Source organism: Sus scrofa, chromosome X, assembly GCF_054392235.1.
Source record: "Sus scrofa isolate SSC_HxYL_T2T_F1_AM1 chromosome X, Sscrofa_HxYL_maternal_Yorkshire_Landrace_v2.0, whole genome shotgun sequence".
Taxonomy (NCBI): Eukaryota; Metazoa; Chordata; class Mammalia; order Artiodactyla; family Suidae; genus Sus; species Sus scrofa.
The window spans coordinates 135,343,370-135,357,054 of record NC_139401.1 but is presented as its reverse complement, the minus strand read 5'-3'; the positions used below and the strand labels follow the sequence as shown (position 1 = coordinate 135,357,054).

The window sequence follows — 13,685 nt, the reverse complement described above, 5'->3', positions numbered from 1 at the left end:
GAACAAAGCTCAAGAATGTTTGGGAACACAAATATCCGGCATCCAAGGTAAAGCTTCACAGTCTCTGCACCCAATCTAAAATGACTAGACATGAAAAAAGGCAGGCAAATCCAACCCCATTAAGAGAGAAATCAATCACAAGCTAGAAAGGAACAAGCAGAACTACTTCATCTGCAGGCTGCCTGATGTGATGTACTTCGCAGAAAAGCTACTAAAACTAAGTGCATCTGCCAAAGTTGCAGGAAACACTGTACATTAGAGGAAGCTAAGTCCTCCGCCAAAGACTTAACTAATCCTCCCCAAGCTTTTCTTCGCTGATCTGAAACAAGGTCAGCAGGCCATAAGTTTCCAGTTCTAGTGTTTCTGGGTTGCTTGATCTTCTCCTGAAAACTAAGCTTTTTATTTGGGCAGGAATCAGACCTGCTGGTAAAAGGAAATAGGCAAACTAGAATTCTGATGGAAGGGCACACTTTCTCTTTTTTTTTTTTTTTTTTTTTTTTTCTTTTTGCCATTTCTTGGTCCATTCCCGCGGCATATGGAGGTTCCCAGGCTAGGGGTCGAATTGGAGCTGGAGCCACCAGCCTACGCCAGAGCCACAGCAACGCGGGATCTGAGCCGCGTCTGCAACCTACACCACAGCTCACGGCAACGCCGGATCCTTAACCCACTGAGCAAGGGCAGGGACCGACCCACAACCTCATGGTTCCTAGTCGGATTCGTTAACCACTGCGCCGCCACAACGGGAACTCCGGAAGGGCACACTTTCTGAACAGCAACCATGTAGTGTAGACCAACAGCCTTAAAAAAATTAACTCAGTCATTCTACCTTTTGGAATCTATCTTAAGGACACAAGCAAACAGGCCAAGGCTTATATAGAGGAATTCTACTGAGTAATTACTTATAATAGGGAAAAATATGAATATACTAAATGTCCAACACTTACATTATAGCACTTCTTTTACGCATCCAAGTACGTGTTTTTGCAGAAATTTTAGAGAGAGAGAAAGCGCGTATGGTACATGAAAGTAATTCAGGAAAAACTTAATCCTGAACTTGCAAAAACTGCATTAGAAATACAACTGTAAAACTAATACTGAAAAATACAGTAGTTAATGCTGAATGACAGGACATAATTCATTTTAATTTTCTTCCATTTCCTAATTGCCCTTAATTACCTTGTACTAGTAGGATGTCTGAATCCCAGAACCTCCCCTTGGAATCAAGGACAAAGGCAAGAAACTGTGACGGTATAGTACCTGAAAATACACTCAGACACAGAATAGTCGTTCCGATTTATTTCCTGCTGTAACAAGTACGTAAGCTTCCTCCTCCTCCAGCAACAGGGAAACGAACAATAGGGCCAAGAGTGCCCAAAGGCCAGTACAAGGCAACGATGGGGCCCCGTAATAACGTGGCCCCTGGCGTGGGCATCAATGTCCTGGGGAAGGATTAGGAAGAGGGGCCCGGTTAATCTGAGGCCCCCTTTCCTGGCCCAGGCTTCGTGAAAAACTGGGGCACAAAGCGCTGCACGGTCCAAACCAGCAGGGAAAGCCGGTTGAGACAGGAGGTGCTGGAAACCCGGAGTTGGCCAGGGTCCTCAGCAGTCAGCCGGCTAAAAGCAAGGGGAAAGGAAAACCGAGTTAAATGCGCTCAGTCTGCACCGATCTCTCTCTGCCCCTGAGAGGGTAACAGGCCCAGGCCTATGTCTACCTTTAGACCTGATCTCTGCGGGTCTCCGATTCACTACTAGAGCGACCCGGCCACCTGCCGCCCTTAACCTCCCCCCTCGGCACCTTTCAGAACGAACATAGCTAGGACACTGCTGGACACTACGAGCTCCTTGCGTACTGGCCCTTGGTAGGGCTGGGTAGATGGGGCCAGGGACTGGCGGGCCATCTCTGCCTCCACGGGCGACCGGAAAGGCACTGTGAGGGAGCTGGTGGAGGTGAGGTTAAGGCCCCATCTAATACCGACTTTGGACTTTGCCTTGGTCCTTCACGTCATTGCGAGGCCTGCCTCCCCTCCGGCCCTAACCCTTGTCTCTCCCATCAGGTCCCCGCCTCCAGGCCACCTTCCCCCACCGTCTCCCCACCCCCACCAGGCCAGGCCCTGCAGCCCTCTTGGTCCCCCTACCGATCCCCCTCCACAGCCCCCTCGTCCCCATCCCACTGCCTCTCCTAGGTCTGGCCCCCTGGCCACCCGGGCATGCCTCAAATAGGATACAACTGGAACAGCTGGCTTCCTGGCCCTCTGGCTGTGGGCCTGGCATGCCCGCCCAGCCCCGAGGCAGCGTGCGCATCAGGCCACGGCCCAGCATGTCCACCTGGCCCTGGCGCGGGGTGTCCCCCGGGCCCCGCCGGCGCGGCGTGTCCTCCCGGCCTCGGTGCGGCGTGTCCCCCTGGTCCTGCTGCGGCGTGCCCACCGGGCCTGGGGACAGCGTGTCCACCCAGACCTGGTACGGCTTGTCCATCCGGCCACGGCGCGGCGTGTCCACCAGGCCCTGGCAAGACATGCCCACCCAACACAAGCAAGGCGTCTCCGCCCGGCCCGGGAGGGTGCGGCATCCGCGGGGCTTCTCCTGCGGCGGCACCCGCCTCTCCCGCGCCACCTCCACCGGGGCCCTCAGGCCCTTCAGGGCCATCTGGGCCACCAGGTTCATCGGGACCGCCTTGGCCTTCGGCACCTCTGGCCTCACCGCCCGCGCCCGGGGCTGCGGCCTGCATGGCTCCTCCGGCCTCACGTCCGCCCTGTAGGCCCAGGCAGAGCCTCCTGAGGGGGTCGGGCTCCCTCAGGAAGCTCCGCCCCTTGGCAGCTGCCGTCACGGGGGCGCCCCGAGCGCCTGCGCAAACAAGGCCCTGCCGCCACGCCCCGGAAATCCCGCTGGCGAGGCCTCTGGGCACGTGAGTCCCGCCAAGCCTGCGCCCGCTGGCGCCTTCGAGTCTGCTGCGAGCTGGCCAACCTCACGTGTGACCAGCTTGCTGACCGCTGGTCCCCTGTCATCCAGCTTTGGGAATGAGCCACTCGCCCATGGGCCACGCCTGGCGGGCCCTTCGGGCCTCCCACAAGTGTGCGTGCGTGTGCGTGTGTGTGTGCCAGGGCGGGCGAGGTGGGGGGGCGGGTGAGGCCAGGGATGTCTGCCAGCCTGGCAACAGGGCGGAGGAGTAGGGGGCGTCCTGGGCTCCAGGCTCACGAACTGCAGTGACCACCCTGCGGGCTGGGGTCTGGCCGGCCAGGTGCCCACTAGGAACCTGCTGGACCCAAGGGCTGCAGGAAGGGGAGCGCCACCCCCGGGACACTCCGAGCCTCTGCCGACACCGACCTCACGGGCTCGCCCTCCCCCAAGAACAACGTCTTGCCCGTTCTGGGGGCCTGGATATGCCAGGGGCCCTCAACTGGGAGGTGACCCTTTGTCTTGCTGGCCTGCTGGGTGCTGGTCTACTTCTGTGTCTGGAAGGGGGTCAAGTCAACAGGAAAGGTACGGCGGGGGGGGGGGTCACGGCAGGGCTGGGGGGTAAGTGTGCACCTCTGTCCCCATACTCCCCCTCTGGCACAAGTCCCCTGCCAAGCTCAGGCTCGCCCACACCCTGCCCCCTGGGCTGGGCGCCACTGCTGCAGGGATCCCAGGTGGGCACCCCCCTGGGAGGGGATCCTGGGTGTGGTTCCCGCCTGCGAGCTAAAGGCCGATGCACTTTCCGCGTCTCAAGCCCTCCAAGTAGCAGCTTCCCTTAACCCGCGTGTGTCCTGTCCCATCCCATCCCGAGACAGCCAGCGCGCCCTAGGAAAGCTTCCCCCACACCCCACGTCGGCGGAGGGGCGGGGCCCGGGGAGGGCGGGGGTCCCACGGGACGCTTACTGTGCTAAAAGCCACTGCAAACATAGCAATAAAAACGTCATTTTCCAAAGCTGGCTCTTGCTCCACCTCTGCTGGTCTGGGCTTGGGGTTTGGGGGTGGGGGCGCAGCACCTCCAGCTGCTACGGTGGGGCAAGCATTTGATTTGTTCGGAGGGTCTCTGTGCCCCACACCATGCCGGGAACTGGCAACAGCAGGAAGGAAGCCGGCAGAAAGCTCGTCCCCACAGGGCTGACGTGCGTGGGGAGAAAGGATAACAGTGGAACAGGCCACGGCAGGTGGCTGTGAAGGAATTCAAGAGAAAACACTGGAAAGAGATGTTAGGTCCAAGCCACAGATTTCAGGAGGACTGGATGTGGTCGCCATCATTTCCAGGCTGCCTGTTCCTGCACCTATGTATTTCCACAGACAGGGGTACACAGCCTGGATGGTGCTGAGTGTCTGAGCCTGGCACTGCGCATGCCCTCTGACTTCACACTGCTGTTTCCTGCCTCCATCCAGTCAGTGCAGGGGGGAGGGGGGCTGGAAGTGCAGGGAAGGTCGCCACCCTGGACACGGCTGTGTGCCAGTGTGGCCGCGATTCCCCAGATAAATGCCTCAGTCTCTTCTCCTTTGGAGGAAAGATTCTTTGGTGCACGCGACTGGTGGTTGAGCGAGATGGAGCAGGAGTGGGTACTGAGCCCTGAATATTAAGCCATTATCACACGTCTCAGTGAAACATGGGGGGGGGGATTTCGTGAAGGAATGCAGCCACACTGAGGCCACGTGTTTCTGTTCTATATGCACTGTTTGTAACAAGGAGGTGTTTATGTATCATACACACAGTGAAGTCGAAATGAAAATACCAGAAGAAAAATTAGATGAACTTTATTAGATTTCTGCATGAGAACGGACGTTTCTAAGCCTACAAGCAATGGAAGAAGAATAACCAACAGCACTGACTGGGTGGCGACCACGTTCCGGTCACTGTTCTAAACAGTAGACACTGAATGAGTCCATTTCATCCTGAAATATACCGACGTTTTCATTTTGGTAAAAGCTGATTGGCCTTTATTTTCTTTTCCAAACTCGCCTATATTTCTCTATTTTTGACAGTGAGCATGGATTACATTTGTAAGCCGAAAAAAAAATTAAGAAACTTCCTCAGAAATTGTTCAGAAAAACTTCTAATTAGTTCCCAAGTGAGCTACTTTGCTGAAGTTTTCATTTTCGTCTTTAATTCACTGGAGGCCGAACTTCCCTTGGAAAGTGCTGCTAATGGGCACCTCGTCTGGATGCCGTGATGCTGTCCCTGAGGTCCTGAGCCTCGGGACCCAGGCTGAGCCCCGCAGGGCCGGCGTGGCACAGCCCCGCCTGGCTTTGTGACTTTGAGCTGCTTCCAAAAAGCAACCCTAATTTCCACACACATGGCTTGTTCTACCTGGAGAGTTACTCCTCCAGAGGACAGCTGACGGCTGACTCCCTCTGCGTTTCATCAGAATTACACGAGGACGCATTTTGCTCTTCTGCCCCTCGTAACTGCTCACGTACACAGGCACCCGTGTGCACAAACACAAAAAAACCCATGCACACAGCTCGGTGCTCGGGAGCCGCTCCGTACACCATGGGCCCTCCTTTCAGGAGCGCCAGCTCCAAACACTTCGGGGCTGCGTATCAGCCGAGGTCTATGCATTTCTGAATCAGCGGAGACTTGTTTATAGCAACTGCATTTCAAACATGTGATCTGTCATGACTAAGGCCAAGAGGTGACAGGGCCAGGGCACATAAATTCAAGGAATCGATGGTTAAATGGACAAGTCTTTCTTGAATTCCTGCGCTCCTAGTCAGTGTAGCCACCTACAGCTGGGTGTCCTGTAGGACCTGGAGCCCAAGCAGATCCCTCTGCTGGGAAGGTCAGGGGGTTATCACCATGTCACCCTGTCCCACCGGCCCAGGAGAGGGTCTCCCTCCTGCCCGGGGCCCCTGGGGCCCCCTGGTGCCCCCAGACCCTCAGCCCATTGCCTGTCTCTGTCCCCTCCCCACCCGCCCGAGGCTGTATGTCTGGTGCTGTCCCGCCTTCCTCTCGTGGACAGCAAGGCCCTGGGGACGGGAACCCTGCCAGTGACATCCGCTCACCCCAAGTGTGACCTGGACCGAGGCACTAACTCACAGGGGACTGTGGACCAGAAGGCACTTGGGCTGAGCCTGGAAGGAAGCAGAAGATGAGACAGAGGCAGCTGGGAGCAGGCGGGCGAGGCCGGCCCGGGGGAAGGAGGCCGTGGGCGCCTGTGCTTTTGCACACAAGGAGAGAACAGCGCTTTAAAACCCCCGCTCACTGAGTTCCCGTCGTGGTGCAGTGGTTAACGAATCCGACTAGGAACCATGAGGTTGCAGGTTCGATCCCTGGCCTCGCTCAGTGGGTTAAGAATCTGGCGTTGCCGTGAGCTGTGGTGTAGGTTGTAGACGCGGCTCGGATCCAGCGTTGCTGTGGCTCTGGCGTAGGCCGGTGGCTACAGCTCCGATTCGACCCCTAGCCTGGGAACCTCCATATGCCGCGAAAGCGGCCCAAGAAAATAGCAGAAAGACAAAAAAATAAATAAAATAAAAAAATAAAACCCCCACTCAACACTCGTTAACATCGCACTCGGTTATTCCGAAGGTGGGGAGGGACTTGGGGTGTGGCACCCATCTAAACTCGTCCACATAAAGGGGGGCCTGTGTCCCCTTTGCATGAGGGTGTCACATGGGCTGGAGCGCGATGTCGTGGGTGCTGTCTTTCTCACATGCACCTCCGTTCCCTCTCCATGTAGATGTCACTTAGTGATCATGTCACCTTCCCTTTGACCAACCCGGAGTGGCCACCTGGGTCCCCAGGTCTGAGGGCGCAGGAGCAAGTGCTGCCTGAGGGGGACCCCCGCATTGCTCTGGACAGGGCCCATTCCATTTGGTCTCAATACGGGCCTCTGCCCACACAGCATCCACAGCAGCGACTGTCACCAGGACACACAGGGCCTCTGGTGGAGTCTCGTCTGGTGGCCTGTGGGCCCCTTTGGGGAGGAGGTGGGCTCGGGCCGCTGAGGGAGGCAGTGGGAGGGGCGACTTCAGGGGGGCCGCCGGGGGGGGGGGGGGGGGCAATCGCCTGCAGTTCTGTGGTCCGGGCGGGGCTTGGGGGGCTTAGGCCATGAGAAAGTGTATTTTTGACCGAACTCCACGTCTCCGGGGAGGGAGGCGGTCGTGCTGTTCGGCTGTCCAGCGACGCGTCATCAAGGCTGCTTGGTCCCTGACCGTGTAACCACGTGTGGGGGAGCCCGGCTTGGGGTAGGATGGTCCCTCCTCCCTGTCGGGTAACCACTGCGTTCAAGTCAGTTGTTTTATTCTAGTCTTATTAATACGGTGCCTGATTAGTCGTTCAGGAATTATTTGCGGCTAAGCGCTCTGCTGCAGGCAAGGCCGGATCCCGGCCCGTGTCCTCAGCCTGGGCGTGGAGGTGGAGGCAGCAAACACTGCCTTTCTCTATTTTTCGTTCGGGGGCCACCGGCATGTGGATGTTCCCGGGCTGCCGCTGGGGCGTTTGCATTGTCGCATGCATCTCAAGTGATCTCCAGGCCACTTTCTGGTGATGTGGCTGCAGCTCCTGGGCAGGCTCGGGGCCTTGGGCTTCTCTCCCTGCTGGCTCTTTGGCCAGACAAGTGGCTGCTTTGTGTTCTATCAGTGTCTGTGTCCCTGGTGGGTGGGCTTGTCCTCGAAGTGACAGTGAAACCTACACGAAGCCCCCAGAAGCCGCCTTCTTGGAGGGAGGGCGTCGGCACTTGTTGCATCCCACTGAGCACAGAGAAGGGGGCGTCAGGGCGGGGTGCCCACCGAACCAGATGGAGGGGCGCAGGACGCAGCTTCCCTTCAGCTCCTGCGCCCAGGGCTCGCCAGCAGTCTCTGGAGGGCTCCCTTGACGTCCTTGTTCCTCAGGCTGTAGATCACAGGGTAGAGCATGGGGGTCACGTTGGTGTAGATCAAGGAGACGATTTTGTCCTGCTCCGGGGCGTAGCATGCCTTGGGGCGGATGTAGATGAATATGGCGCAGCCGTAGTGCAGAAGAGAGACGAGCAGGTGGCCCGCGCAGGTGGAGAAGGCTTTGCTCCTGCCCTCGGCTGCGCGGATTCTGAGGACGGCAGCGAGGATGTGTCCGTAGGAGAGCAGGATCAGCGAGAAGGGAACCAGCAGGATGAACACGCAGACGAGGAAGACGGCGACCTCATTGGCCCGCGTGACCGAGCAGGCCAGGAGGAGCAGGGCGGGGATGTCACAGAAGAAGTGATTGACCTCATGGGACTGGCAGAAGGGCAGGAGGAATATCAGGGTGGTGAGCGTGAGGGAGAGGGCAAAGCCGCCGGTGCCCGCCAGAGCCAGCATCCGCACACACAGCACCCTGGTGACGATGAGGCTGTAGTGCAGGGGCTTGCAGACGGCCACAAAGCGGTCATAGGCCATCACCAGCAGCAGGAAACACTCCGCTCCGCCCAGGGCGATGAAGAGATGCATTTGCAGGGCACAGCCCAGGAAGGGCATCCGCTGGCTCCTGGACAGGAAATTAGCCAGCATGTTGGGGACGATGACCAAAGTATAGCAAATTTCGATGGCCGACAGGTTTCGCAGGAAGAAATACATGGGGGTCTGGAGGCAGGAGTCAAAGAGGGTGATGAGCACGATGGTGGTGTGGCCTGCGAGGGTGACAAGGTGCATGATCAGAAAGAACGCAAAAAAGAAGATTCGTAGTTCAGCCAGGTCCCCAAAGCCCAGGATAATAAAGTCAGAGCTGAAGGTGCGGTTTTCCTGCGCTGGGGCCATCCTCTCTCCTCCTCCGCAGAGCCCGGGGCCGGCAGGGCCGCCTCCTAGCGATTGTCCAAGTCGCGGCCGAGCCTGGAGCCCTTGGCGCGGGTGGGAGCACAGCCAGCCCACCGGGACCTCCGGCCCCCTCCGCCAGGCTTGGCCGCGGTCCTCATCCTCCAAGCTTTTGGAGTCCCGTCCCCTGAGAGTGAAGACGTGCTCAGGGCGATGGTGACGTCCCGTTAGTCCGCTGGGGTCACAGGCAGGGACGGAGACGAGTGAAGTCCAGTACCAAGTGCTTTTTACTAGACCCTCACGGCTGCCTTCCGCCCGCAGGGCGAAGGGCTGTCGCAGGCAGGGCCTGGGCTGAGCTTCGCGGGAATTCCTGTAGGATGAGGCGTCTGGTGAGCTGATCTTAAAGACACTTGTGACCGTGTTGCCCCCCCACCCCCACCACTCCCTGCCCCCTGCCCCCGCAAACGCCCAGGATTCCTGCAGCCGAAGTGCTGGGAGAAGGATGAGCCGGGAGGAAGGAGCGAAACCTTTTCTGTTTCAACTCTACTCAGGAGCACGGGGAGCCCGGCCCGAGGTGGGAGCTCCCTCGGGTGCCCACGGCACTCCAGCTGCCCTAACCTTATTGTTTGCCATTGAGTCCTGTAATTTTTGGATTATTTCTCTGTCTATGCCAACAGCCTGTGGGCTCCATGCAGGCCAGAATGATGTCTTACTTAGCCTCTCGGGTAGGGGCAGCGCTTGTTATACTCTTGAGAAATGTGGGTGAAGTCCCTGCTTCCTCTACAGTGAGGACGGAGGCAGCCGTTGGGGGGGCCCAGCAGAAATGCTTGACTTAATGGCTACATGAGAGTGGGGAGGCTTCGACGGGGCGCCCGTGCGGAGGTCATGACCGTCCAGGGAGGCTGGCGACTGGGAAGAGCAGAGGGCACGGCGCCGGGCCGGCTCGCTGGGTGGGAGTGAGCTTGGCACAGCCAGGAGCCAGTCGGGCTGGGAATGAGAACTCTCAGGGTGACGCTGGACTGCTGGCCAGCCGGACGGCAGGGGCCTGTAGGGCCGGGGCCTGCTGATGGCCACAAAGTGGCCACAGCGGTTTGAGCGGGTCTGTGTCCGGAGTGTGGGAATAAGAGCAGGCACCTTCCTGGACGTCGGGGCACCTGTTCGCTTCTTTCTTCCCCTAGCTGGACCCAAGTTACACGTAGGAAGCCTTGTACTTCACTTTCGCTCTCTTCCCGTGCATCCCCCGATATTCTAGAGAGCTGATGAATCTGAGGGCACCAAGACTTAAGGGCCTCGTAGCCCTGGAGTTGTCACCTAGAGGACGCGAGGTCACTGCAACCTGCAAACCATCCTGATGTTAGGGTTGCTTGGGATTCCAGCGTTCCAGCCGCGGGCACGTTACTCTGAACATGAGTTGGTTTTATTGACCTACTGGGCCCCTAGGGCCTTTGAGCTGGACGGGTCCCTGCACAGCAGAGGGTCCTGAGGTCTTCTTCCCGGGGTGACCCAGCTCTCCCCGCCCCCAGCCCGCCACCTCCCCGGCCTCGGCGTGCTTTCTGGGCCCACGGTTGTCTTCCTTAGACCCGGCCCCTGGGCCCCTGGGCCCCTGGGCTTGGCCGCACCAACTCACGTCCACTCTTTCCTCCCAGGCCTGGAGAAATGCAGGACGTGCCTTGGCTGAGTTGGGCCCTGAACCTTGAAAATACTGAAAACACAAAAGTGAAAGTAAGCGTCCCACGGGCTCCAAACGCTTAAAAAGTGAGAAATGAAAGTCAACGCGAAAGCCTCTGCTCCCCAATCCTCCCCCCACGCTCCAGAGAGAGGCCTTCCCAGCAGGGGGGCCCGCTTCCTTCCCCGCTTTGTCCTGTGTGCACCTCACTCTCACCCGGACACACACCCTCCCAACAAAAGCAAGTATGTACACACCTTACACACTCAGATATAAACCTGGTCACACGTACACACCCTGACACACATATAGGCAGACATCACACACATGCATGCACATATTAACACACACGGGCCCACTAGTGTGTGTGTGTGTGTGTGTGTGTGTGTGTAAAATGCATCACACTCACACATTAAAAAGCCTGAATGGGATCATATCACACAAAGTTACTGCCCTTAGTGTTTCCAGCTAATAGTGTGTCCGGGAGAAGGGAGAGGTTCCAGGCAGGGCACAGTGGTACGCTTCATTCTTTTGACCTCTAGTGTGTTATACAATCAATCATAATGAAATAAGAACACGAAATAAAATCTGTAAACGAAAGGAAATAAAACATGATTAAAATAAATAGTTTGACTGAGAGTTGGATCAGTCTTTTATTAGCCCTCTGCTGAGGTGCTTTCTGTCTGGTCCTTACCACATGCGGGGTGCAAAGCACAGCCCCGTGCGGGGCGGAGAGCGGCTGCTGGTGCGTCCGTCCTGCTCCTTGGTCGAGACCCGGGGATGCTGGAGGCGAGATCCGACGGGAGCGCCAAGGGGCGAACCGGAGCCAAGTCTGAGAGGGAGGAAGAGCCTGGCTTCAGGGGAGCCCAGCCTGGAGCACGGGGAGCAGCCTCAGAAGTCTGGCCTGATGGCTCTTAGCAAGGGGGTGTCCTTAGAGGAGCTGCCACTCTGTCCTGGAGGAGAGGCCAGGAAGGAGGCCGTCCCTGTGGGCCCCCTCCAAGGGGACTGCCTTCCTGGCCCCATGGCTGAACCCGAACCCAGCTGCTTACCCTTCTTACTTAGTGCCAACAATGCAGTGCAGGGGCCTCAGCTGCTGCTAGAGGCAGAAGATTACAGATTTGGCTGGCTTCCAATCAAGCGACCAAGCCCTGCTAGACGTGGGTGTCAAGTGGGCAGTGGAGCCCAAGATTGGTGACCTTTTAGGCCCCCCCAACCTGCAAAGCTGAGGTTTTTGGTTTTTTTTGTTTGTTTGTTTTGTTTTGTTTTTTGTCTTTTTGCTATTTCTTGGGCTGCTCCCGCGGCATATGGAGGTTCCCAGGCTAGGGGTCCAATCGGAGCTGTAGCCACCGGCCTACGCCAGAGCCACAGCAACGCGGGATCCGAGCCACATCTGCAACCTACACCCCAGCTCACGGCACCGCCGGATCGTTAACCCACTGAGCAAGGGCAGGGACCGAACCCGCGACCTCATGGTTTCTAGTCGGATTCGTTAACCACTGCGCCACGACGGGAACTCCTAAAGCTGAGATTTTATGATGCCTTTTTTAAGTTTCTTGGAGTAGAGTTGCCTTACAATGTTATGCTGGGTTCGGGTGTACAGCAAAGTGAATCAGACACACACTGTTCTTTTTCCCCGTGCAGCTCCTCACGGAGGATTGAGTATAGTTTCCCGTGCTCTACGCAGGCCCCAGTTCGTTTTCTCTTTTATGTGGCTGTGTAGTAGTGTGTTTGTGTTAAGCCCAGCCTCTCAGTGTATCCTCCCCCAGCCCCTTTCCCTGGGTAACCCTAAGTTGGTTCCCTATGTCTGCCAGTCTGTTTCTGTTTCATAGATATGTCGATTTGCATCGTATTTTGGATTCCACATATAAGTGATATCGTAGGGTAGGCGTCTTTGTCTGACTGGCTTCACTTGGTATAGGCTCCGGGTCCATCCGTGTTGCTGCAGAGGGCACTATTTGCTTCGTTTTTGTGGCTGACTATGGGCGTCTCTGCAGTGACTATGAGGGGCATAATCAGGGCCGCTGGGGCTTCCATGGTTAATCTGCAAAACCCGAGTCTCCTGGGTGAGGTGAGCAGGGGAACAGGACCTGGCCCAGCCCTCTGTCTGCTACGTCCACCCCCCTCCCCCGGTCCCGCTCGAGGTGGAGCCCACCGTCCAGCCTGCAGCACGGTCTGCACCTCGGCAAAGCAGGACCTAAGTCTCCCGGGGGCCCCTGATGCTGCCTTGCCCACATTCACGACGCTGCCCTCGCCCGGCAGCCCAGCAGCCCCTCTGCGCGGCAGACCGCGGGCCTTCCTCCCGTTCACCTCCACGGCCCACGGGCTGGCTCAGCCGGGTCCTGCGGGAGAGCAGCAGGCCCAGGCCAGAGGCTTGGAGGGCTGCGCAGGGCCGGGCTGCAAGTGGCGCAGGGCCAGGACGTTGCACTGTCTTTTTTTAAAACTATGTGAATTTTATTTTTTAATGTATTGAATGTAGTTGATTTACAGTGTGCTGTTTCAGGTGTGTGGCAAAGTGATTCAGAGATAAATAGATAGATAGATAGATGATAGAGGTATAGCTGTAGGTATTCTTTTTCAGATTCTTTTTCCTCATAGGAGATTACAGAATATAGAGTAGAGTTCCCTCTGCTAAACAGCAGGTCCTTGTTCTTTATTTTACGTGTATCTGTTAATTGCAAACTCCTCATGATCCTCCCTGCCCCCCCCATACATTTTCTTCTAGATCTGGTGGCTGTAGGGCCCAAAGTGGATATTTGTGTGCATCTTATTAACTATTTGGACTCGTTAATTGGGCGAGTTGGCACAGAAATAACCTAATTTCTGAGGCTCCGAATGAACCATCTAGATCCTCTGAGTCTGAGCAGGAAAGCAATTGCAATGATCCTAAAGTGAGCTTGGCACAAATGAGCTTGGCATGCCTAGGGGACAGAAAGTAGGACTGAGGGGAGGAGAAAGATGACATCAAGAAAGTGTAGCCATAAGTAGAGATGTGTATGCAGAAAAATATTTCAAACGTACGGAAAAGTTTTAGAGAACAGTAAAACAGACCCTTGAATATCCACCACCCCACTTTAACAATCTTAACCTTTTGTGCTATTTTACTTTAGAGTTTTCTGGTAGCATGACGACTTTAAAATGAATAGCCACTGTAGCAAAAAAAAAAAAAAAAAAAAAGGCGGGGGGGGGGGAGACAGCACAAAGAGCTGCAAAGTGAAACTACAAACTGGAAGAAGATAATCGGGGAGCATCAAACTGCCCAACCATTAGCAGCTATAGTCTAAAAAAAATAAAGAATTCCTACTTTCCAAAGGCTCCCTGCTGACAGCCTATTGACCAGAACGTAGTCACATGAC

General features: G+C 56.6%; 1 protein-coding gene across 1 annotated transcript; it reads right to left on the bottom strand.

Annotated features, from left to right (window-relative positions):
• Nucleotides 1-1,281: 1,281 nt before the first annotated feature.
• Nucleotides 1,282-7,407, bottom strand: LOC146394839 (uncharacterized). The gene is made up of 6 exons (XM_085008473.1): nucleotides 7,366-7,407; nucleotides 7,038-7,110; nucleotides 6,680-6,904; nucleotides 2,225-2,840; nucleotides 1,809-1,937; nucleotides 1,282-1,613 (listed from the first exon to the last, which is right to left on the bottom strand). The coding sequence occupies exons 1-6, from the start codon at nucleotides 7,405-7,407 to the stop codon at nucleotides 1,469-1,471; spliced, it is 1,230 nt and encodes a 409-aa protein (XP_084864599.1). The 3' UTR covers nucleotides 1,282-1,468.
• Between the last annotated feature and the right edge of the window lie 6,278 nt (nucleotides 7,408-13,685).